The sequence below is a fragment of the Castor canadensis genome, chromosome 12 (assembly GCF_047511655.1).
Source record: "Castor canadensis chromosome 12, mCasCan1.hap1v2, whole genome shotgun sequence".
NCBI classification, from domain to species: domain Eukaryota; kingdom Metazoa; phylum Chordata; class Mammalia; order Rodentia; family Castoridae; genus Castor; species Castor canadensis.
The window spans coordinates 123,588,901-123,615,374 of NC_133397.1; the positions used below are offsets into that span (position 1 = coordinate 123,588,901).

The 26,474-nt window shown below is 43.0% G+C and overlaps 1 protein-coding gene and 1 pseudogene across 8 annotated transcripts in view; both read left to right on the forward strand.

Annotated features, from left to right (window-relative positions):
• Frrs1 (ferric chelate reductase 1) overlaps positions 1 to 26,474 on the forward strand; it is a 97,387-nt gene that overhangs the window by 22,134 nt on the left and 48,779 nt on the right. The window contains exon 2 of one of the 8 annotated variants that reach the window (XM_074050924.1): positions 7,096 to 7,203. The exons of 5 other annotated variants lie outside the window; for them this stretch is intronic. In XM_074050924.1, the coding sequence (XP_073907025.1) occupies positions 7,195 to 7,203 (9 nt within the window). In that variant the 5' untranslated portion in view covers positions 7,096 to 7,194. Of the gene's footprint in view, positions 1 to 3,592; positions 3,680 to 7,095; positions 7,204 to 12,094; positions 12,210 to 26,474 lie in introns of all 8 variants that reach the window. 2 more of the 8 variants (XM_074050930.1, XM_074050931.1) reach the window with 2 other exon arrangements.
• Positions 12,216 to 26,472, forward strand: LOC141414957 (large ribosomal subunit protein eL15-like; annotated as a pseudogene).

Here is a 26,474-nt window from a genome sequence, read left to right on the forward strand (position 1 = left end):
CGTTTGGCAGTACTTGGGTTTGAACTCAGAGCCTCACACTTGCTAAGTAGGTGCTCTAACAGTTGAGCCAGCCCTTTTTTGTGTTGGACATTTTTCAAGACAGGATCTCTTAAACTATTTCCATGGGCTGGCTTTGAAACACAATCCTCCTGGTCTCTCCTCACCCCCTCCGAGTAGCTAGGATTACAGACATGAGCCACGGGCGCTCAGCTTATTTCAGAGTTTCTTACCCTCAGTGCTGTTGGTATTTTAGGCATTTTGTGGGGTGGGGTGGGGTCTGTTCTGTGCATTTAAGATGTTTAGCAGCATCCCTGACCTTTATCTGTTAGACACCAATAACAGCCCTCTCCCCACAGTTGTAACAATCCAAAATGTCTTCAGACATTGACGATTGACCCCATAGCGGTGAAACTACTGCTTTATCTCCCCTGATCCATTAAGGTCACCGATGACGTTCAATGTGAAATCTCATTTCTCATCTTACTTGATATCTCTCGGGCATGGACATTGTTAACCTTTCCCTTCTTGAAATAGTTTCCTCTTGCCTTCCGTAATTTAACATTCTCTTGATTTTCCTCTTACTTCTTAGACTTTTCTCTCAGTCGGTCCCTTCCTCCCCCCAAATCTCCTTTGCAGGTTCATCCTCTGCAGGATCATCCTTTGCAGGTTCATTGAGAAGTTGGAGTTTTCTTCCTATTCTGATCTTTTTCTGGGGAATTTATCTGCATCTTTAGCTTCCAGCTTTACACATCTGCTTCCACACGTGATGGACTGGCCAAGTCCTCCCACCAAGAGCAAGAAGAAAGGTTTACCCATGTCCTGTGAGCCTTTATATCCATTGGATAGCCTCTTCTTTCCCCCTGTATTTTGTTTCTGTGGCATAGAGGATCAAATCCAGGGCCTGTACACACTAGGCATGTGCACTACTATTGAATTTCACCGCTGGCCCAGCCTTCTCTTTTATGGGGAAAAAATCTGCATCCACCTCTAAGTTTTGAAGACAAAATCAGTTTTTTTTTTTTTTTTTTTTACAGTACTGGGGCTTGAACTCAGAGCCTTTACCTTGAGCCACTCCACCAGCCCTATTTTTGTGAAGGGTTTTTCTCAAGATAGAGGCTCATGGAACTATTTGCCCAGGCTGGCTTTGAACTCTGATCCTTCTGATCTCTGCCTCCTGAGTAGTTAGGATTACAGGCGTGAGCCACTGGCATCTGGCGAAAGTCAGTTCTTAATCAGAAAAATATCGATGTGATGAGAATAATAATCCTTAAATTAGCCTAGAAGGACCTAAATGGTCTGCCTTACCCACTGTCACCTGTCCACCCTCGCAACCTTGCTCACCATCCCTCTGTCCTTTCCTTGGTTCAGTCCTTTGTCCTCAGTACGGTCCCTTGAGAGGGCTTCTTTCACCCACTCTCCTTAACTACCTAAACTCATCTTTTTTTTTAAATTTGTGGTACTGGAGTTTGAACTCTGGGCCTCATACTTACTAGGCAGGCACTCTACTACTTGAGCCATTTTACCACCCCTAAACTCATCCTTTATCTCTCAACTCAGGAAGAGTCCCCCAGGGAAGCCTTCCTTGCTTTGAAATGCCAGGGAATGCCACAGGCATTGCACATCTGCCTCACACTACATAGTACAGTAACATAGTACCTCTGTGACTACTCAGAGAGTGGGTAGTTACATGTCAGGATTTTGGAGCCAAGACTGTTTGGCTTAGATTCCTGGCTCTTAACTTTTTTTTTTTTAGATAAGTGCTCAGTATAGCCCAGCTGGCCTCCATCTTGGGATCCTCCTGCTTCAGTCTCCTGAGTGCTGAGATTACAGGTGTGCGCCACCACAACCAGCTCTCTTCTTCTTGATGCCTCAGTTTCTTCATGTGCAAAATGGGGATGGTAGTTGCTGGGGATGAACCTCAGAGGTAGAGCACTTGCAGAACATTCAGGAAGCTCTGGGTTCAGTCCCAGTACCCTCCCACTCCAAAAAAAAATCCCTAAAATGGGGTTAGTAACAGGAGAATCTACCTTTAATCTTAAAATGTACAACGTTAAGTGCATCCAATGTGTAGAAGAGTGTCTGGAGTATAGTAAGCACGATGTAAGTTTCAGGTGAATGCTAAGAGCATAGTGAGCTCTGTGTGAGTAACTCACTTACTCGGAGTGAGAACGAGAGAGGCAGGAAGAACCTGGCAGAGCTGGCCCAGGAGCTGCAGCGGTAGCCTTGCCAGTCAAAGGGCTGGAGTTGGCCAGGGCTTGCCCCAGCAAGAGCACCTTTTGGGTGAGAAATAGGCAGGAAATGACAAATGTGACTTCATCAGTAATTACCAGTAATAGTGATGAAACAGAGAAATTTTTTAAACTAGCAATTGTAAAAAAAGAAAACATATCATTCATTCTGGAGAAAAGTTTCAATAGTCTTTCTACTTTCTCATAGAAAATAATGTAAAAAGACAGTCATTTGAAGAGATGACTAAAGGGATCCAGACAAAAACTGTAGAAAAAATTAGACATTTTAATCATACCATGATCCTCCTATGGTCTCCCACATAGCTGGAATAGCAGGTGTGTACCCCCACACCTGGTTTATAGATTGAGATGGGGTCCTGTGATCCTCCTAATCTCTGCCTCCCCAGTAGCTGTGATTACAGATGTGAGCCACTACTCCCAGCTCTTACATCTAATTTTTATTCATCATGCTATATTTCTTTTCTAGAAGAAGGCTTCACCTCAGATTATATAGGCTGCAGGCTGAACAAAACCTAACTCCAGAGTCAGGTGGTGGCACACACTTGTAATCCCAGTTCTCAGGAAGCTGAGGCAGGATTGTAAATTTGAGGCAAGCCTGGGCTACACAGCAAGACCCTGGCTCAAAACAAAACAAAACAAAAACAAAACAAACCCCCTTGAATCCATCCCTGGACCTGACAGCGTTCTTCCCTTTCTTTGTCCTCTGTTTCCCATCATGCTTTACATGCTTGTGAAAGCAGGACATGCACTAACATGTGTGGGCTATAAGGCAAAATTAAAAAAAAAATCCTTAGAAGACAGCCATATTAAGAGGAATTCCTCCCTTCCAGATGCTGTAATTTTCAGATGTAACATATACCATCATTTTCATAACGTAATTCTCCATCATTTGTTCTATTCATTTTGTCTGTGATTCCTTTTTTTTTTTTTTTTTTGCGGTTCTGGGGCTTGAACTCAGAGCCTACACCTTGAGCCACTCCACCAGCCCTTTTTGTGAAGGGTTTTTTCAAGATAGGGTCTCTTGAACTATTTGCTCAGCTGGCTTTGGTCCTCCTGATGTCTTCCTCCTGAGTAGCTAGGATTATAGCTAGGATCAGCAACGCCAGGCTGATTCCTTTATACAATTCTTCATTTTGACCTAAGATTAAAATTTGTCCCTAAATATGTAATCTGTTCAGAATCAAGAGGAAAAATGCAAAAGTTCATACTTTCTAAATCAAGATTATTTTTACACCAATTTCATCTGATTTTAAGTGTTATAACAAAGTAATTCTAATTGAAAGAAAAGCAAATCAATAGAAAATTGGTCACTCTAAATAAGACCTTTCTCACATATTTTCCAGAAACTCTGAAAATGAATGATTTGCATGATGGCAGAACAGACAATTTTGTAAACCAAATGGTTTCCAAGTCATCGCTCTTACCAAAATGTAAGTTGGATCTAAGTAGACTGCCATCTAAGCAGATCATTGCAAACTTTTTATTTTTTTTGTGGTACTAGGGTTTGAACTCAGGGCCCCACGCCTGCTAGGCAGGCACTCTACCACTTGAGTCACAGCATCAGCCCCAGTTAAAAACAATTTTGACAATAGATTACTGTTTTGTTTTTTAGTATTTAACTTAAAAGGGGTTGCAAGAAATGAGTGATAATTGCTAATAAAGCTCTCATTCTCACCTACTTACATATATAAGAACAAAGGTTGGTGTTTTTGTACTGAAAAATAAATCAAAAAGAGAAATAACTAAATCCTCACTAATTCTTCCTATAAAATAATATATTAACTTATGGGTAGATAAACTTCCAGCCATCTAAACGTATTTAAAATATTAAGTGACCAACTCCAAAACTTTGTGAAGGATACATAGGTTTTCAAACTTCTCTCAAGAGAATACAAGCAAAAACATTTGGAGATGCTAAGCTAGACAGATAAATCTGGAATACCTTTAAACCAGCCATGCAACGTCCCTGGACTACAGCTATTTTTAACTGTCCTGTTGGCAGACTGCAGAAGACAGCTGCATCACATAGATGAAGGCTGCCTGAGGTGTGGAAGGCTCAGTTATTTTTAGTTGTGAAACCATTTTTTCAAATCCTAATATTAGAAAAAAAAAACATAGTATGTGTGAGGAATTGCATTCAATTCCCAGCACGAAAAGTAAAGTAAAATAAAATGAAATATTAAAAAGCAAGCTTGCATGGAGCATTCTTCTGCTTGGGGAGGAAATTGATCCTGTTAATGCCTCAGAGAGCTACGAGTCTATATTGGCTGCAATTCTGGCCTGCACCCCTCCAAGCCCTTCTTTTGTTTATACAGGAACCTTGGGTATTTGCTGACAGTACTCAGGAGCAAGCAAGAGTGGGGGTGACTGGTGCAGGCCACCTTGATGCTTCTTGTTGGAAAGCCCTTGCTGGATAGGCCCTGTCCTCAGGTTGAAGGACTGCATCTGGGGCTGAATTCCTGGCTCTCAGGCTGCTGAGAGGGCTAGCACACCAATGGTAGTTGAATCTGAGGATTGGAAATCTCACCTCCCTGGTGTCAAGTTGGTCACTCCTGGTGGAAAAAGGTCTGTTCAAGTTGACCCCAACTCCAGCCTCATGGCTTGTTTCATTTCTTCCCCTCATCTGTTCCCAGGGTTTGACTCTATCACATCTCTCCGGGAGAGTGCGTTCTGTTTAGATCGTGGAGTCCAGTACTTCATGGACTTTCTGTCTCAGTCACCCCCAGAGTCCAGTACCTATGTCTTTGAAAGAACATGCGTGATCTTCTCTTTAGTGCATCTTTTCCCCCAGGTGGACTGGATTGGGGCAAAATCCTTCAAATGCTGCCTATGAATGCAAAAACTCAGTTCTCTCCCTTGATTCAGTTCTGGGGCTCAGACCTGGCCATTTGTCCCTTCCTTATGTTTCTGTGATGACTTTATTTCAGAAAGCCGATTGACTTTCCCTGTGACTAACTTAAATCCATACAATCCAAGCTCCCAACCCCAAATCTCAGAGAAATGAGTGGAGGGTTTCTTAACACTCTTAAGTTCCCTTAAGCAAAAATTCCCTCCCTCCCAACATGTAAGAGCGGCTCACTTTAAGATAATTATGAGTTCTCACCTGTTCTTCAGAGTGACTGCTGATCTCACCTATGGGTAAATTAGAGGGGCTGTTCAATGGACTTGTAGAGACAAATAATTCTACGGCTATCTTTCATTTCTTGTTATTCTGGGAGCACAAGTCACCCAAAATAATAATGCTAATAAGGATAAGACTAAGCAGTGGCAGGACGCTCGTTTATCCAGGTAAAACTGGAACCTGTGTATCTCACCTTCCCTTTCATTACTCACCCCCTGCCCCTGGCAAACTTCTTTTTAAGTCCATGCAGTTTTAAACCTGTAATGTATTACAACCCCCCTCCCAGGGACACTGTGTCATAGTCAGCGAACTTATCCTTAAATAAGTCCAGCACCTTCCCCTGTAATTGTTTTGTCCCCTGGAGACCACTCTTCTAGACCCTTCTTTCTGCTTCTGTACTGAAATCTGATCTGAGCTGTTCCACAGAGGTCATGGGGGATTTCACCAGGTTGGTCCCTAGGGTTAAAGTCAATGAAACAGGATCCCAGGTATAATAGGTATATACGGATTATTACAGTACACATGAGGTTCAGAGGAGCTTGGCTCCCCAACTCCAAAGAGAGCCGCTGACTAAGCTTGTACCTGCCACCAGGGTCTCAAGACCAGAGGGGTGGGATTTGTCAAAGACAAAATTAGTGGGAAGTGGAAGCTGCCTTGGGAGGAGAGCAGAGTTGTCTTAAAGTGTAGGGTGTGTGTGTGTGTGTGTGTGTGTGTATGCGCGCACTCCTGCGATAACAGAAGAGATTTGTAAGCCTGCAAGAAGGAGGAGGGAGCAACTGATTTCTCAGATGGACGCTGGCTGAACTTCAGAACATGGAGCTGTGGCAGAAGTATGGCGATGGAGGGCTTTTTGGGGGACTAGGGCTAACTCAGCTTCACATGGCAAAGCAGGCACTGTACCACCATGTCTCTAATCCATTTTGCTCTGGTTATGCTCTGGAGACAGGGATCTTACAACCATTTGCCCAGGCTGGTCTCAAACCATGATCCCCCTGATCTCAGCCTCCCAAGTGAAACACAGTGCCCAGCTGGTGATGGAACCTTAGGGTGCATTATCATGTGTCCTCTAGAGTTTGGCATGGCATGACTGTAGAGACCGGCACCTGTTTCCAGTCTAGAGATTTCTGAGGGAGTCCCTCTGGGTTAGCCCAGGCCTGTGGCTTGAGGAGGCTGTGGCTGTCCATTTTCAATGGACTCTTCAAGGCATTAACTATTCTATCCTTTCTTTAACTTGCTGTCTTTTCTTTTTTGGGTGCCAGGGATCGAACCCAGGGCCTCTTTCATGCTAGTCAAGTGCTCTACCACCGGGCTACATCCTAGTCCCCTTTCTTTTACTTGTAAATGAATACTTTTAACTTTTTTTTTGGTGAGGCTGAGGTTTGAACTCAGGGCCTCACATTTGCAAAGCAGGCACCTGAGCCATACTTCTATTTAACTTTGCTTTCTAATTTTTGCTGCTATTCTTTTTTTTTTGGTACTGGGGTTTGAACTCAGTTTCACTTGAGCCATTCTACTAGCTCTATTTCCTATTATTCTTGTTGTCAGAACTTGATTGGAAGACCATCTATGGCAGGAAACATGTCTTTTTTGTCATTCTTCCATTGTGATGAATGACAGGCCTGTAGTAATTGCTTACACAAGGTTCTGCACCCAGTATCCACTCTTAGCCCACAGTGAATACAGGGCACACATGCTGGAAATGATTTCAATGTATTTGTTTTTTAGCTACATAATCCAAAGGAAAGTGTGACTACCACTTAAAAGGAAAAAAATCTCCAGTGACTACTTTTTAAAATTTTGTTGAATAAGAAGTTATAACTGAATATGAACCAGGTATGTTTACTCAATGTACTGTAATTATTGAAGGAAAATACTCTGAGTTTGTCATAATCTAATAAACCATGCATTCTCAACCCTGATTATTTTTGGCTATAACCAATTAAATGAAGACTGAAAGTATTGGGAATTAATCATTTAGGAGTCAAACAGCCAGGCTGCAATGGCCCATGCCTGTAATCCTAGCTATTCAGGAGACAGAGACCAGGAGTATCGTGGTTCAAAGCCAGTTCAGGCAAATAGTTCACAAGATCCTATCTTGAAAAAACCCTTCAAAAAAGTGCTGGTGGAATGGCTCAAGGTGTAGGCTCTGAGTTCAAACCCCAGTATTAAAAAAAAAAAAAGAGTCTAACATAGCAAGGTCACAAGGTCAAGAGACGTATGACTAAATATTCTTTCTGCTTCTCTCCTCTTTGCTAACTCCAATCCAACTCATCACTGAGTTCTGCTGATTCTATATCTAAAATGCCTCACCATTCTGGGCATCTTAAATTTCATTTGTCCTGATCTAAACCTTGGCAAGCTCCTTAATGCACACACGCCCTTCCATCTCCCTCGTCTCTGTCTGTTTATGCTGTTATAACAAGATACCATACACCAGGTTTGTTGTGAACAACAGACATTTACTTCTTACAGCTCTGAAGGCTAGGAGTCCAATATCAAGGTTCTGGTAGATTCAGAGTCTGGAGAGGCTCATTTTCTGCTTCACAGATGGTTCCTTTTCTGTGAGTCCTTATACCTTGGAAGGGATAAGGGAGCTCCCGGGAGCTTCTTTTAGAAGGGCACCAACTCTGGGAGGTGTTTATGTGATATTTCCTTCACCCTGGGATTTTTCCAGCAATATTAACTTTGAACTAGACAGGCTTTATGCCAGACAAGTATGAGATTATTTTAATCAATGTAGTTCTGACATGTTTGGCTGTTACTATTTGATGGAAATCTTCATAAGTATCTATTTCAGGAGGCTTCATTACCCCTTACCACAACCCTTAGTGCTGTTTAGACCTTGGAGGAGTACAGTGCTAAATCTGGATCAGGATTCTTCAGAATTGATGCTTTATAGGGTCAGTGCTTTGGAGTGGGTGGGTTCAAAGGCACTAGTTACCTCCCTCCCCTTCCAATGATCTGACAAAGGAAAACATGGATTTCCATGTAGGAAATAAACTTGGATCTTCTGTACCTTCAGCTGCTTGATCCACTTAGAATTTCCTAGCTTCTACTGCCACCGTGTGGATATTTACATTTACTGAATTCAAACTTGTGTTTCCCTTATAAGGCTGGTTCTAGGCCCCAAAGAACAGTCCAAATACAAAAAATATAAAGTTTGTTTTATATTCTTGAATCTCACATTGTCCCCTGAATTCCTCTAAGTTCCCTGTGCTCTCAGACTCACAGAAAGATCCCACTATTAATTGCTTGTCTTTTCTCTTACGGTGCTGTACCAACACAGTAGAGCCACACTGAGGATACCACAGTGACTTCTGGAATTTTTGACGAACAAGTTTGAAGCAGAGAAACTTCAAAATGATCCCCAACTGTTCCGGTCCCCCAGTTTTCACAACTTGTATAATCCCTTTACCATGAGTGTGAGTGAGTAGTTTCTAACCAGTAGAAAATGGCAGAGGAACGGGGTGCTAGTTGGTGGCTCACACCTGTAATCCCAGCTACTCAGGAGACAGAGATCAAGAGGATTGTGATTTAAAGCCAGCCTGGGCAAACAGTTCTCAAGGCCTTGTCCTGAAAAAACCCACCCAGAAAAGGGCTGGTGGAGTGGCTCAAGGTATAGGTCCTGAATTCAAACCCCAATACCAGAAAAAGGAAGAAAGAGAGAAAGAAAGGAAGAAAATGGCAGAGGTGATGGGATGCCACTACCACAATGCATCTCATAGTATCTGTCACTTCCATGTTGCTAGCAGACTCTCTCTCTCTCAAAGGTAGGACTTGTTTATTTTGGTTCATGATTTCAGTGGTGTAAATCCATCATGGCAGGTAGGATGTAGTAGAACAGAGTGTCTCACAGGATGGTGGCCAGGAGACAGAGAAAAAGGGTGATACAAAGCCTGGACAAGACTGGCAGAGTGGCTCAAGCGGTAAGAGTGCCTGCCTAGTAAGACATGTCCCCATGGACACGCCCTATTGACCTACTTTCTGCAACTAGGCCCCACCTCCTACCTTTCACCATCTCCCGATAATGGCAGTACACTATGAGCCCCATCAAGGATGAATCTGTTCATTAGGTCAGAGTTCTCATAGTCAAATCATTCTGGAAATGCCCTCACAGACACACCCAGAGGTGTGCTTTACTGATCTCCTTGATTTTTCTTAATCACATCAAGTTGATGATCAAGATTAACTATCACAGGTCCACACCTTGTCAAACACATCTCCTTAAATCATAACACTCCACCCCTGCCCTCCCAAACGCTCATATCCATCCCATAATGAAAAATGCAGCCAGTCTATTTGCACAAGCCCCAATAATTTTAACAGTTCCCACATTGGTCAGAAATCCAAATCCAAAATTTCCTCTGAATTTCAAGGCAAACTCTTGTCTGCAAATCCCTGTAAAATCCAAAAGAAAACTACATACTTCCACTAGACACTGGCACAGAGTGACTGTCCCCATTCTGAAGGGAGCAACAGGGGAGTAGCAAGGACAGATTGGACCAATTTAAGACTGAGTCCTAGCAGGACAAACATTAAATCCTGTAGTTCTGTGTCTGACATCCAGGGCATGTGGCAACCTGTGGGCACCAATGGGCTTGGGCAGACATGTTGCCATCTGCAGCTCATGTGGCTGTCTTGGGCTGGTTCCCTCATTTTCTATTATTTTTCTCCACAGATGTTCCATGCTCCTGGCATCTCCAATATTCTTGGGTCACCATTGCAGCTTAGGATTCATCCTCACAGCTTGCCACAAAGCCCTCTCAGGGTCTCAGTGCAGTGAATCCAATCCTGCCACATATCAGCTGGCCTCCTAGGCCTTCATTTGAAATCTCAGTGGAAGGCTTCATCTCCCTGTAACTCTTGCATTTTACGTGCTTGCAAACCCAGCCTGTCATGGATGACACTAAGGTCTGCCTCCAGCTCGAGCAGTAGTGGGTGCCCTTGTAGCACAACTTCTCTGTCCTCTGAGTGTCTGGGTGGTAGACCCAGGAAGCACTTCCATTGGTGGCCTTGAGTGAGCTGCTAGCAGACTCTCTTGACTGTCTGCTAGGCTTGCATACATGAAGCCATGCTGGGGAGGCCTGGTCAAAAGTAGCCGAGAGTGGCTGCCTGCTGTCAGCCAGCATGGAACAGAGACTCTCAGTCCAACAGGACATAAGGAAACTGTAGCCTGCTAGCAACCATATGAACTTGGAAGCAGATTGCTCTCAGACCAGATCCTAGGCCTGAAGAACACCTTGATGGCAGCCCCATGAGAGACCTTGAAGCAGAACCATGCCCAGATCCTATGACAACAACTAAATGTGTGTTGTTTGCAGTCAGCAAACGTGTGCTGACTTTTATGTAACAGTAGATAACTAATACACAGCTCACTTTTTGGTTTTACTTATATCACTTCCCTCTTCCCCAGCGTAAATGCTTGGGGTCTGTTTTTAGAAATAAATATTAGTTTATTATTGACAAACACTGTTCAGAACCGTTTTTCCTTTCCCACCAAGGCTTTGATACTGAATCAGCTCACTGTACCTGATTCTTTTAGGATAAGTTCTCTGTCAGGAGATCCTGCAGCAACTCACACAAGGAGAGTTTTGTGGGACCTTCATGTGTAATTCCCCAAATAAGCGTGAATCCAGCAGGCTTGAGTCAGTAATAGGTAACGCTTAGCCTGAAGGTGAGACCTCAGACTCTGTCAGATAATTTATCATTTCCAGGTGCCTCACATCATTACAGCTATAGTTATAAGTTCTAATTGAAAAACAGATGCTTCAGCTGTGATCTCAGCTACTCAGGAGGTGGACATAGGAGAATCCTAGTGCAAGGTCAGTCTGGACTAATGTTAAGGAGGCCCTATTTCAAAAACGACCTGAGCATGGTGATGTAAGTCTGTGATGTAGCTACCGGGAGGAGGAGGCAAAAAGGTGAAGGGAGAAAGGTGACGGTAGGAGGATGGTGTTCAAGGTTAGCTTGAGACCCTATATGAAAAACAAACTAAAAAAAGCAAAAGGAGCAGGGGTGTGGCTCAAGTGGTAGAGTGCTTGGAGGCCCATAGTTCAAGCCCCATAGTGGGAAAAAGAAAAGCTGGGCACCGGTGGCTCATGCCTCTAATCCTAGCTACTTGGGAGGCTGAGGATGGTTTGAGGCCAGCCCAGTCAAATAGTTTGAGAGAACCCCATCTCCAAAATAGCTAGAGCAAAAATGGCTCAAATGGTAGAGTGCCTGCTTTGCAAGTGGGAAGCCCTGAGTTCAAACCCCAGTCCCACCAATAAATAAATAAATAAATAAAATAAAAAATAAGATGCTTTATTCTCATAGAACACTTGGCTAAGAGCAAGAAAGTGGTACTGAAAAGCAGAGGTATGGATAGGGAGTGTCACAATCAGTTAATCTCAACATACAACCAGGAATTAAAAAAAAAACACATCAAATTTAATATATGTTGTTGGAGAGTTATTTCAATGGCTGATAGCCAGTCTGATAAATATAAAGGAAGTTAACCTAGAGTAACTATTTATGAACTAAATTCCTAGTGAATACTGTTTGCTTTTCTTCTAAACATCTTTTAGCTTATCTATTCCAGGGCTTTTTTAAGGGATCACCGTCAAGCTTGCAGGTTCTAGAATATTTGCTGTTTTTTCTGAAAATCAGAGCAACAGTTATGTGGGCTCTGGTTGAAAAGCTTAAATATACTTAAACCTGTGAACTGCTCTGTACTGTCTTTTAGGAATAACTGAAGCAAGCTGGGCTCCTTTTAATCACAAGGGCAGTAGATAAGGGAGGAAGGAAGGCAGAACTGATCAGTGCATAGAAACGGCCCTCCTGATGGTAAATTGTTGAAGGTATAGTATATCCCCATAACCCTCGTAGACAAGCCTGTGAACATGAGCTTACCCATGTGCATCTTCTGCTACTTCAGTCTTTCTTCTTCACCCCTGGTCTTGGCATCTCACACAAAGCAAACTCCATTGTCCAAAGAGGTAGAAAGACTTAGACCTGAGGCAATATTTGACTTCAGATGATGTGCCATGGTGGGCTCTGATTTTTTTTTTTGTACAACTGAGATTTGAACTCAGGGCTTCATGCTTGCTTGGCAGGTACACTACCACTTATGCCACATCCCCAGCAACAGTGGTTCAAAAAAACTACTTTGGTCACAAGAACCCCCAGCTAATACCTGAGGGTTGGGAGATAAGTTCCAGTACCCCAGAGAAGTTGAGAGTAAGAGAGAGAGAATTTGCTCCCTCCTTTTTTTAATTGCTTATTTATTTATTCATATGTGCATACATTATTTGGGACAACTCTCCCCCCACCCCCTGCTCCCACTCTCTGCTTTTCTTTCTTTCCCAGACCATGAACTTGGGCTAACATAAATGCTTCCTGGGGTTGTGGTAAGGCAAGAGTTGACTGCAAAGGGTCAGGAAGGATCTTTTCTGGGGTGTTAGACATGCTCTGTGCCGTGATTGTGCATGTGTATACTGACAAGGGAGAACTTTATTCTACATGGAACTAAAGCTGTATAAACCTCAATCAACAGAAATACTAGATTGAAAAAAGTATTTTCAAGAACCAAAAAATGGAGAAGTAAATTCCAGTAATGCAAACAAACAAACAAAAAAAAATGGAGAAGTAATCCAAGATGTATTTATAGTTGGGAATCTTCATATTAACATTGGTCACAGCCAGGCGCTGGTGGCTCACGCCTGTAAACCTAACACGTGGACCTATTTTAAAGGCACATGGAGCTAAACAGGTTTGCTAAGGCACTGAATTTGGGGAGAGTTTTTTAAAAAAGTGCAATGAAAGATGAATCATTGCTTTCTGGCGGCAGCCATCAGGTAAGCCGAGATGGGGAATACAAGTACATCCAGGAGCTGTGGAGGAAGAAGCAGATGGACACGCTGCGCTTTCTGCTGAGGGTGCACTGCAGGCGGTCCTGCCAGCTCTGGGCTCTGCACAGCGCTCCCTGCCCCACCGGCCTGACAAAGCCAAGCAAGGTCATGTCACATACAGGATTCGTGTGTGCTGTGGTGGCCACAAATGCCCAGTTCCTAAGGGTGCAACTTATGGCAAGTCTATCCATCATGGTGTCTACCAGCTGAAGTTTGCACAAAGCCTTCAGTCTGTGGTCAAGGAGCAAGCTGGACATCACTGTGGGGCTCTGAGAATCCTGAATTCTTACTGAGTTGGTGAAGATTCCACATACAGATTCTTCAGGGTCATCGCTATTGATCCATTCCATAAGGCTAGCAGAAGAAATCCGGACACCCAGTGGATAACCAAACCAGTCCACAAGCACAGGGAGATGTGTGAGAGCTGACACCTGCAGGTTGCAAGAGTTGTGGCCTTGGAAAGGGCCACAAGTTCCACACACTGTTGGTGGTCCCACCGTACAACTGGAGAAGGTGCAATACTCTCCAGCTCCACCATTACTGCTAATAAAAATAATGTTTGTAAAATTCATACCTAATGAACAATTTTGGACAGTCAAAAAAAAAAAAGATGAATCCTTCTCAAGGTTCTGAGGATCTAGGAGAAGCTGGAAGAGGAAACATCCACAGGAGTGAGAAAGGGGAAGAGGAACAGGTTTGAAGGGTGGACACATTAAATTGTAGATACTATTAAAATGTCCAAGTGGAGGTATCTGTTAGATACATGTTTCTGGGAGATTTAAACTGGAATTGTTGCACTGAGGAGTGAGCCCAATGAATGGAGGAGATGTTTTTGAGGTCTGAAGTGAGTCTTAGGACACCATAATGTTTCTGGGTTTGGAAGAACAGTTGGATTTGTTACCAGATACTGCCTAGGTGACCTAGCTGAATTTCTACCCTACCCCAATTTTGTTTATCTTTGATACTAGATACCTGTAGGCTAGAAGTTCCTCTTCAGGTGGCCTAGGCAAAACTGGTTGGAACTAAGATGGCTGCCAGACCACCTCTAACTTCATTATAACCATCTTTCTGGTAAATGCCTCAGTGCTGGGAACAGTTGATAGTTGCCATGACAACAACCAGAAAGAACCATAAAGTGAGCAAAAAGAGGTGGTACCCCAATTCCTGGAAAATCCCCATCCATCCCTAGAAAGACATGAAAAGTTTACCCCCTCTTTATTAGCCATGCCCTTGCCTCATTTCTCTCTCTCTCTCTTGTTGGTACTAGGGTTTGAACTCAGGGCCTCACATTTGCTAGGCAGGCACTCTACTACTTGAGTCACTCCACCAGCCCTTTTTGTGTTAAACCCACAATAGGATCTAGCAAAACAATTTGCCTAGGCTGGCTTTGAACTGTGATCCTCCTGATTTCTGTCTCCCTTGTAGCTAGGATTACAGGTGTGTGCTATCATTTCTATTCTTAACCAAGAATAAGTCTTCTTCACTGCTCAGTTGGTGTTCAGTCTTGTTATTGGTTTCATAATTCTGAGAGGGAACAAGGATCCAATTTGGGGACAAAAACTGGTAACAAATTAAAAAAACGAAATTGGTGTGGAGTGGTTGGTAAAGCAGGAAGAAAAGGAGAGTAGTAAGCTGGAAGTAGCTGTGGACATGGGCATGACCAACTGTACCAAACGCTGTGGTGAGAAATACATTAGCAACTGAGAATTGGCAGTGAGCCTGCCTAGTGAGTGCAGGGCCCTGAGTTCAAACCCCAGTACCGCCACCTCCACCCCAACCTACTGAAAAAACCTGGCTAATGAGTACAGTTTTTCAAAGTTGTCTGTGGCCTGCCTGCATCAGAATTACCCAGTCAGCCACTACCACAAGTCACATGTGCTGATGTGACCAGGCACTGTATCATAGTCTTAGGCCACCTCAATTATTCCTGTTAGGAATAGAACTGGCTGATTTATTTCCCACAATAGCACTCGCTTCTGTTTCTTCTTCCTTTTATCCTCATCAGGTATTCTTTAGCCAGGCCTCCAAATTTGGGACTAGATAGGTGCTGGTGGGAACCATGAGGTTCATACTGGTGATGCACAATTTCTCTCTCTCTCTCTCTCTCTCTCTCTCTCTCTCTCTTTCTTTAATCATATATGTATTGCTTTGGTAAAGGATATTCTGTTTTCTCATTCACTCATGTTTGTAGCAGATATTTAAGTGCTTACTGTATGCTGGACACTGTGTCAGTGCCAAGGCAAATGAAGGCAATATCAAAATCTGTTTTAGAAGATAAGGCGAGGAGGCAGACATAGCAAACAGGAGGTAAAACAACACAGTTGAGAGGACAGAGTAAATGGACAATAGAGGAAGGAGTGACTGATTGTACTGGGATTTTCACATAAGGCTCTGTAGAGGACATGACCTGCAAATTGGAGGCTGACTCCTGGGTTCAGCAGCATTCCATGTGGGGCTTGGGGAGGGGAGGTCATCTCAAGAAGGGGAGCCAGGACACTTGAGGAGTTTTAAACAGTTTAGTTTGGGGTTTTAGTTTACACAAGGGTGGAGAGAAGAGGTAGAGGGAACTATTAAGGGACGTGGCAAGAAGACAGGTGTGAAGTTGGGCTTTGCTGGTTGCTGGTGGCTTACACCTATAATCCTAGCTGCTTGGGATTGGGAGGATCGTAGTTTGAGGCCAGCCTGGGCAAATAGGTCACGAAACCTTATCTCCAAAATGCACTGGAGGTGTGGAGTGTCTGCTTTGCAAGTACAAAGCCCTGAGTTCAAACCCCACTCTCCTTCACACACACACACATGCACACACACGCACACACACACACATGCACACACACATGCAAGTCGGCCTCATGCTGAAAAAGGAACATTCCTTTGAACTAGTTGTAGTTATAAACAGGTTTGTGGGAGTGGCCGGTTGAAGGAATCAACCCCGCCTAACACAAGTTCTATCTAATTTGCTAATCTGGTGTGAGTCTGTGAATATGTGTGTGCCTGAGTGTAATGTGTGTTGTGTTGAGGTGGGAGGATGCAAGCTCTGAGCATTCACAAAATCTTCTCTGTACTTTCCTCTACTGGCCCATGTTTTCCCACCTTTTTTCAATAAGTTTGATTACTTCTGACTTCAGAACCTTTTTATTTTTTGGCTCCTTGGAGGATGCTATAAGATTTGACAAAGAAAAGGACAAAGGAAAGAAAGATTTCAGCTGTGGTGCAAAAGTGCCAGGGAGATGAGAAGAAATGAACATGAATAGAAAAAGAGAAAAAAGAAAATGTGACCGTAAAAGCCTGGCTAACTCATCCCTTTTATGTGGAAGGATGTATGATACAGTGTTTCAGGGCTGAAGGTGTGGCTCAAGGGATAGGGTGCTTGCTTTGCAAGTGAGAAACCCTGAGTTCAAACCCCAGTCCCGCCAAAAAAAGATAAATCATATAGCATCTCAAAGTCTGAAGCAAGGAAGAAAAGGACAGACAGTAGATGGGTCTTGCTTGTACAGGGGAGCACTATTTGAAATGTCACAAGTTAAGGGTACAAGAATATACTTGGCTTTTCTGCCAAAGCACCAGGTGGGCACTTTGATGGGTTTAACCTATGAGATAATGGGCATGGACCCTGATGAATGCCCTACAATATCTGAGACAGTTGCAGCTGTCATTGTTAAAAAGAAAGCCATCTTAATTCTGGCCACTGTTGAGGCACGTTCATGTAGTGCAGAGAATGGTGGCAAACATTCTTTCCTATCAGATTGGCTTTCGGTTCATGCAGAGCTAGCCTCAGACAGGCACCTTGGAGTTCTCACTCTCGTTTCCTTTCCTCATATTTTCCTACCTCTGTCTACTACCTCCTCTGCCTGATTCCCTTGATACCACCCTGGGTGCTAATTCTACCCTGGAGATGCTGTGCAAGACCAAGCTTGAGAACATTGTCCTTGGGCTGGCCCAGTGGCTCAAGTGGTAGAGTGCCTGCCTACCAGTGCGAGGACCTGAGTTCAAACCCTGGTACCACCATCCCCCACCCCCCACAAAGAGAGAGAGAGAGAGAGAGAGAGAGAGAGAGAGAGAGAAAGAGAGAGAGAGAGAGAGAGAGAGAGAGAGAGTTGTTCTTGACTTTGGTTTTCTTCCATTTCTCCTAACTGTGGGCTGAGGTTCTTAATATTACTCCAATAGTGCTGATATTGATATTCTCTCATAGAAATAAGCCTTTGGCTTAATATGAGGGCACCTTCCCACCAGGGAACAGGAGTGGGGGAGCAGAAAGGGTGGGCAGTCACACCAATTTCTGGAAAGAGCTTAGTTAAAGCAGGTCACTATGTTAATATTCATTTGGCTTTTTCACCCTAGGGAAGGATGGATAAAGGTTTGTGAATTCCAGGCAAAGGGGATGGCATTCGAGAGGTTTGGACCTAAGAGACAGCACATCGTGTGCCTTGGATGATAAGTGACTAAGTGTTGCTGGACCATAAAGTGTGAGGTTAAGAACTAGGGAAAGATGAGTTTGGAGAGGTGAATGAGACCAGTCCTTGGGGGGACTTTGCCATTTTAATAAGTTTTAATTTGGTAAGCTATTGGAACTTTTAACTTTTTTTTTGGGGGGGGTGTAGACTGCAATTTGAACTCAGGGTTTTGTACTTGTAAAGCAGGCACACTACTACTTGAACCATGCATCCAGTCTATTTTCTTGTGGTTATTTTGGAGATGAGGTCTTGTAAACTATTTACCCAGGCTGGTCTCGAACTGTGGTCCTTCTGATCTCAGCCTCCCAAGTAGCTAGGGTTACAGGTGTGAACCACCAGTGCCTGTCGGGGACTGTAAAGTATTTTCAAGTTGGGGAGTGGGGTGGTCTTGTTTGAATTTCTAAGTAGATCTGACAGCTCGATAAAGGATGAACTTCAAACGACAAAAGATCTGGGGGCAGCCAGGCATGGTGAGACGTAGCTGTAATCCCAGCACTGGGGAGGCCAAAGCAGGGGGATCTCAAGTTTGAGGCCTCAAAAGAAAAAATCTGGGGCCGTGGTAGAGCACCTGCTTAGCAAGTAGGAGGTCCTGCCCCCCCTCCAAAAAAAAACCCAAACCAAATCCTATTACCCATAAACCACTTGTGTTTTAGAGTCACCACCCATTCATATCTGTGAAGCCAATGGCGTTTGTTGTCTTTTCCTGTCTGGGAAGTCCTTCTCTTTCCTAGCTGTGGGGAACTCCCAGCTGTGTTTCCTTCTCTGTGAAGATTTATGCAAGATGCATTCTACACTTTTTACACAATCTCCACAGCAGGAAGCATCCATACCACTTACGCTGATTAATTAGGGTTGGAGGCATGGTTCAAGCAGTGAAGAGCACCTACCTAGAAAGTGCACAACCCTGAGTTCAAATCCCAGTATTGCAAGTAAATAAATAAATAAATGAATAAACTGATTAATTAGATTTCTGTCTGTTCCACTAAACTGGGAGCTCCCTAGGTCTGGGGCCAAGACTTATTTATCTCTGTGCCTTAACATTTGTTGAATTTAAAATTCTACAACTTTTAAACTTTACTCAGTGTAGAAAAAAAGATGCTTTAGAAATGGTTAGGCGATCTACCAGCTTTGATGGTAAATGCTACCGTGACATGTGATGTTTTGTGCCTAAAAGAAACCAATGGCTTGTTAATCGATTGATAAAATCTATTGCTTCTTATTCTTACTATAGAGACCATGTATGTTTTTTTTCTGGTATTAAGACTACTCCACACACACACACATACACACACACTGCTCTTCCTTAACAAAATGAGAACTGAGCTATCTTATAAATGACTCCCCTCCTACCCAAGGTGGTACTGGGGTTTGAACCCGGGGGTCCATGCTTGAACTCTACCAGTTGAACCAAACCTGTGAGCCCTTTTATGCTTTAGCTGTTTTTTAGATAGGGTCTCATGTTTTTTGCCAGACTAACTTGGGCCATACTTGCGTCTCCCGTGTAACTAGGATTATAGGTGTGCACCATCACGCCAGCTTTTTCTTTGAAATAGGGTCTTGATAACTTTTTGCTCAGGCTGGCCTCAAACCTTCTTCTTCTCAATCTCCACCTCCCAAGTAACTGGGATTGCAGGTGTGAGCCACCGTGCCTGGCTAAGTGACATTTTTCTAAGTCATATGGGAGCTACTAAAGTGAAGTTCTGCAGTAATAGAATTATACTATTCTTTCATTGTTACAATTTGGTAATTAAAAAGTTAGATTATTGATAAGTAGATTTAAATTTTATATTACTCTTTTCCTCATTTTTTGAGTTTCTTCTTTTTGCTTGCTTTAATATGCTTAATAACAGGTATGGTAGAAATTTTAATGTATATAATTGTAACTGACAGAAAATAATAGTAGCCATGGGTTGTAATAATCAGAGTTTTTGACTTTATGTCATATCTAGATGTAATCAACAAAGATGGTCTTATCTATTTAGTTAAGTTGAGTCAGCCCTTTAATATTTACTTTGATCAGCAGTTCCATCTCTGTGGCACATAATTAAAAAGCATTAACATTGTCTTGCACTAAGTTAAAAATGCCACAAAAGAAAATTACACAATTAAAAAATAAAAAAATGTCTGCTATGCTTTCATTATAGTCAAACAATCTGACCTTAAAATGAACTGAAATTCAAAATGGCTTTAAAGGGGGTAAAACAAAACACAAGGGACTTTCTGTCTTTCTACCACTTAATTAAGGAAAGACCTTATATTTAACTTTGCTTTTTAATTCCTAGAAAGGAGAATTAAAAATAATGACACAGTCCTTACTCCAGGGATTTCTCGTGGTGAGTGTGACTTGTGTTCATGGGTATTGACTGAGTAGTTGATGTGAGACAGGGAGAAGTGTTCTGAGGCTGGCGGGGTTCAGGAGTGAAGAAGTGGAGTCATCAATGATGGGATGATGACTAATGGGATGTGGGTTTTCATGTCTCATGTTAGATATTGAAGACAGAGCCATAGACAAGTTTTCAAGACCACTCTGGCGCTAATGTGGTGAAATGCCTCCTCGTGAAATTGTACACCACAGGAACCCTGTTTCCCTTATACCAGTGGGGAAAATGGATCGGGGTAACTTGCTTCAAGTCAACCAGCTATTAGTGAGCAGAGCTGGGATTTCAGCCTACGTGGGGCTGACTTTGGAAAGCATGATCTTTTGCACTTGGTCAGGAATTCATCTGGGTTTGCTTTTTGAGGTTTTGAACTTGCTGTGTAGTGTAGACTGGCCTTGAGCTCACCATCCTCTTGCCTCCATCCCCTGAATGCTGAGATTACAGGTGTGAGTTACCACACCTGGCTTCATAAGGTCATTTTTTGGGGGGGGGAATGGGAATGGGGTTTGAATTCAGGCTTTGAGCTTGCAAAGGAGGCATTCTACTGCTTGAGCCACATCTCTAGTGTGTTTTTCTCTGGTTATTTTGGGATGGCGTCTCATGAACTATTTACCCAAGCTGCCCTTGAGCTGTGATCCTCCCAATCTCAGCCTCCCAAGTAGCTAGGATTACAGGTGTGCCACCAACGGCAGCAGTACTGTTTGTACTAGAAAAGAGTAGTGTTCTAGGTATTTCCCCTCTGGATAATATTTATTTTCTTCAAAATCTTCATTCCATTGGCTCCCAGAGTCATCTGTCTAATCAAAGACAGTGGATTCAGGCTTTTATTTATTTTCTCCACGCTTCTGTCACAACTTTGGGAATGTGTGTGGGTTTTTAAGAAATCATTACAGTGGAGAGGAGGGCCTTTGGTATTTCATGCTGGGGTGCAGGATGTTTTTATACTCTGCGGTGCACAGGACAGTCCGATAGGACCAAGAAGTATCTCACTTGAAAAGAATTAATAGAAGATAATGTCCTACACCACCCTAGAGCTGTCTACTTTGCATTTATGTTGGAGTAGAGTAGGATTTTATGAATTTAGGTAATCTCCAAGTGGCTTTAGAGTTTAAAAAATCCCATTACAGAGAAAAACCTTTTTTGCCCCTGAGCTCAGGGCCTTGACCATGCTAGGCAAGAAGTCTACCATTTTGCTGCATCCCCAATGCTTGGTCTTTTGAGACAGAGCCTCAAAACTTCAATTTGCTGTATATATTTAGCCTAGGCTGGTTTGAACTTGTGATCCTTCTGCCTCTGCCTCCCAGGAGCTGGGATTACAGGTGTTGGCCACCACACCTGGCTAAAAAGAAAATATTCTGAAGAGATTAATTTTATCTAAATAATTCAAAACTGGGTTTCAACAGTAATGTCAGTCAGCACTATATGGACGGCTTTAGCAAGGGCCGGGGATGAAGTGGCAGATAGTCTCCAGGATCTGTTATAGGGAAATCACATGATGTTGAGTAATTTATAGATGTTCAGAGGAAAAAAATGTGACGTGGCCTTGAAGTGGTGGGTAAAACAATGTGAAGAATGTTGTTAGCATTAATTGAATGCTGAGGACAACTCCGTGTCCTGAGAGAACAGGTAAAATACCGAGTTAGTGAACAGGTTACTTGAGTTTTAGGGCAAAAGTCCAGAGTTCAAGAGTCTGAAATGACTAGGTTTGGCCACCTGCCCAAATGTGTCAATTAAAGAGAGGAGTAGTAGCTGGGCACTGGTGGCTCACGCCTGTAATCCTAGCTGCTCAGGTCGCAGAGATCAGAAGAATCAAGGTTCAAAGCCAGCCCAGGCAAAAGGTTCAAAGCCAGCCCAGGCAAATAGTTCACGGGATCTATCTCGAAAAAAACCCATCACAAAAAAAGGGCTGGTGGAGTGGCTCAAGGTGTAGGCCCTGAGTTCAAGCCCCAGTACTACAGAGAGAGAGAGAGAGAGAGAGGGAGGGAGGAGGAGTGGTAAGAGGCTAAGAAGAGAGATATAATTGAATTTGGCCTGCATCAGGAAGAGCAAAGGAGTTCAGGGACCCGAAGTCCATCTTTAGAGCTCTGGCGTGAGCTTCTGGACTTTTCAGGGAAGGGGCAGGAAGCATGCATAGGTAGTCGGTCTTGGTCACACTGTGTTCCAAGTAAGAAAGTGGGGCTTCGGAGTGGCTCAAATGATACAGCACCTGAATTCAAACCCCACTGCAGCCAGAAAATAAAGGGTTGAGTGACCTCAATATCATCTTCAAGGGGCTTACGGGAACTTCGAGGTTTGTAGAAAAGGGAGTCAAAGGAGGGGTTTGAAAAATGGAGAGCTGACAGAGCACGTGATTTTGGTCAGACCAGTGGCCTGATGGATTATTATCTCAGTTGTGGTCCTTTGAGGGGACAAAGTTATCACCATCATCACTTGAGGAGAGCAGTCTGGCTCCCCTGGGATGATTGCTCCTGCTCTAGGGTGCTGGGATTACTCCAGCTCCAGGGGGTGGCCCTATTTGGGGTGATCTGTCCTGCAGGCTCACTGTTGCTTGAGCTAAGTTTTGGTCCCTCAGCAGGAAGATTTTTTCCATCAGTCCTATCCTTCTTGGAATCCAAGGTGACTGCAAAACAGAAAGACTCAAGAGGAAGGAATTGAAGAGGGAAAAATAGAGCCAGAAAGGAACAAGATGGAGTTAGGTCAGTGATCAGTGCCGTCTTTCAAGAATGAGTTCATGCCAGGTGCTGGTGGCTCACGTCTGTGATCCTAGCTATTCAGGAGTCAGAGATCAGGAGGATTGCAGTTTGAACACAGCCCCAGCAAAGAGTTTGCAAGACCCTTTTTAAAAAAAACTCAACACAAAAAAAAGGGCTAGTGGAGTAGCTGGTAGAGTGCCTGTCTAGCAAGCCTGAGGTCCTGAGTTCAAATCCCAGTGCCACCAAAAGAAAAAAAAAAGAGAATGGGTTCATTTTCAGTGGATGTTTGGATTTGAGTTGAGGCGGGGTCTAATCAACGGGAGATGTTGTACTTGAAGGTAATCTTTTATAAAATGCTGTGTACAACAGAAAAGGGGAGTTGATGTTTGACCCATCAGAATTCATTCAGATGTGGCAGTGGGTGTCAGTGGAGTCAGCAGTTCTGGCTTAGATAGAATGTTGTCTGCCACTTCCCTCTTTTGATCTTGGCCAGTTTAGCTGGACACACATATTCTTAGTATTCTTGGCTGGCTGTAGACTGTCTGAAAATAATGCCTTTCCAGAATACCTAGTACAGGTTAGATAATATACGTGCTTTGTTCAAAATGGGTGCTTAATAGTTGGTAATTCTTCTTCTTTTTTTTTTTGGTGGGACTGAGGTTTGAACTCAGGGCCTCAGGCAGGCATTCTACCACTTGAGCCACTCCACCAGTCTATTTTTGTGTTGGGTTTTTTGAGATAGGGTCTTGAGAACTATTTGTTCAAGCTGGCCTCCAACTGAGAGCCTCCTGATAGCTGCCTCCTGAGTAGCTGGGATTATAGACTTGAGCCACTGGCACCTGACCTATTATTCTTGTTATACTTCGTTTGCCTTATTCATTCTTGTCTCATGAATATACAGTGCAATTTCCCAGTGGCTGTCTGCTGTGTTGTATGACTTCATAGTAGACTGAATATGGACGGGTTACTGGAATGTTTAGTGCTGGTGTATATCTCAGTACTTGTTCCTGTGAGAGGAGAATTCAGGCAAGACATGAAAATCGTGAAAGTGAGAGTAAAGTTTGTTAGGAAAGCAGTACCCTGAAAACAGACTGAAAGCAGGTTGTCTCTAAAGGTGGAACTCCCACACCAGCTTTCTGGGCTGGAATATTTAGTGAGGACCTCTCAGCCCCAGGACCATCTGTACTTCCAGGCCTGGGTCTTTATTTTATTAAATTAAATTACCTGTGTGAAAGTCTTAGTCTTTGATCTGTCCCTGTGAAATTCTCAGCCTCTGGTTTATCTGTTGCCTGGGTGCAGAAAAGAGAATACCTATGTGAAACTCCCTGTCCCAGGCTAGAAGATGTTTAAGGTGTGGCTTTTTCTTTTTTAGGGGTTGGGGACTTGAACTAATGGCCTTGCACTCTGCCATTTGAGCCACGCAGCCAGCCTGAGATCTGTAAGATTTTAAACAATGATACCATTATGTAAAAACGACAAGAGGCCATTGTTTTCGACTTAGCTCTTGTACAGACCAGGCTAAAAATCAAAATGGAGTCACTAATGCCAACATTCTACCTCACCAAACTGCACTAAGCTATTTATGTGACCTTCAGAAACATCAGGATTAAAAACAGCCTAATTTCTCCAACAAGCCAGTTCCAGTTGATATTATAATGGAGTTCTCTCTGCCTTAATCCTTCCACAAAACAGGCAGCCTGAAGTACGTCCTTACTAACCAATTAATTGTTTTTCTGTTAGGTTTCTCCCTTTTCACGGTAACTGGAAATGACCAGTCTGGTTCTTGTTTTAATTTTTGCTTTTTCTAGGTGCTTTCCATAAACTCAACTCCTTTGCTCAGGCCATTGGAACACTTTTTTTGTAATTTTTTTTTTGTGGTACTGGGACTTGAACTCAGGGCTTTGAGCCACTCCACCAGACCTTTTTTTGTGATGTGTTTTTTTTTGAGATAGGTTCTCACGCACTATTTGCCTTGGGCTGGCTTTGAACCATGATCCTTCTTATCTCAGTAGCTAGAATTACCTGGTTCTTGAATTGAGTATAAAGTCAGTTATTAAATTAAGTTGTTCTAATTTTGACCTTTGAAATACTCTTTTCACTCCTTTTTTTTTTTTGTGGTACTGGGATTTGAACTCAGGGCCTACACCTTGAGCCACTCCACCAGCCTTTTTTTGTGATGGGTTTTTTGAGATAGGGTCTCATGAACTATTTGCCCGAGCTGGCATTGAACCATGATCCTCCTGATCTCTACCTCCTGAGTAGCTAGGATATTCACTAGATTTTTAATTTTGAAAAACAGTTATAAAAGAAATAGTAAGCTGGCGCTGGTGGCTCCCGCCTCTAATCCTCCCTACTCAGGAGGCTAAGATCAGGATGACTGCAGTTTAAGGCCAGTCTGGGAAAATAGTTTGCAAAACCCTATCCACAAAGGACCCACGGTCCACAGTGGTAGAGTGCCGGCTTCGCAAGGGTGGGGTCTTGAGTTCAAACCCCAGTCCTGTCAAGAAAAAAAAAAAAGAAATAGTAAGAAGCATTTATGTGAATGTGTAATAAACTTAATATTCTCCATGATACATGATTTTATGAGTAAGTATTTACATATTTCTGTTTTAATTTATCGATGTAAAAATATTGACAGATATCACCCAATAAACAAACAGCTCTCTGGCAAAATTTTGGGAGTTGTGCAGGGGTCCTGAAAGCAAAACGAGTGAGATCTGCTGACTTAGAGGCGTGTGAGTGGAAGCCAGGTAAATTGCATGGGCTTCTCAGAGGTCAGGCTCTGCTGAACATTTTAATAACTTTGATTTAAGTGACAACTGAGAAGTAGCTGGCCAGGAAAGAGCTGGTGGAGGTGATCTTCTGGGAGGGAGCGATAAGAAGGAGAACAGCTGGAGGGAATGATAGGCGGGAGAGGGTGGCTTGGGGGAGCTGGCATCTCTGTTCTGTCTTTCCAGTCCTTCCTTCCTTCAGCTTCCTAACTGTGTTTCCATATGTAAGATTTTGATAATGTATTCTAAGTATTTGTTTTGTCGACTTTTTATACTATTAGTGTGCAAAAATAAGATAAAAAGTCTATGTGAGCCTCCCACGTGAGGCTTTGAACCAAAGGCCAAAGATGAGCTGACTTGGTTTAAGGAGTTCCTGTTCCAGGCAGCTTTAGGACAGCCTCACTTTTACTTAAAGTTCTCTTCAAAATCCTGCGGAGAGGGCTTCTGTTCACTGAGATGAGAATGATTAAAGTGATAGTGACTGTTCTCTCCTCTCCTCTTCCCTCCTTTTAAAACGAATTTAGAAATTTACTAGTGTTGAATAAGCAGTGGCCACAGGTCAAGACTTGTGTCATACAGTCTGTTTTTCCCCCAGGCTGCTTGTCATTACTCATGGCCTGAAAGTGGAGTGTTGGAAATTTTCAGATACACTATTTTTTCCTGGCCCTGGAAATCTTCTTTTGCAAAAGAATGCAAACTATAAAGATTAAAAGCTTCACAAGATTCAAAAACAAACAAAAGTCACCCATTCAGATTATATTTTACAAAATAAAAGAGTTTTTTTGCATTTAACTGAATTTGTTTAGAGAGTGTTGATAGGTTTGAAAATACAGGGTTATCCTGTAAATTCTCATGGTAAACTTGAATTTCAGATTAACAACCAATCTTTTTTTTTCTTTCTTTTATTATTCATATGTGCATA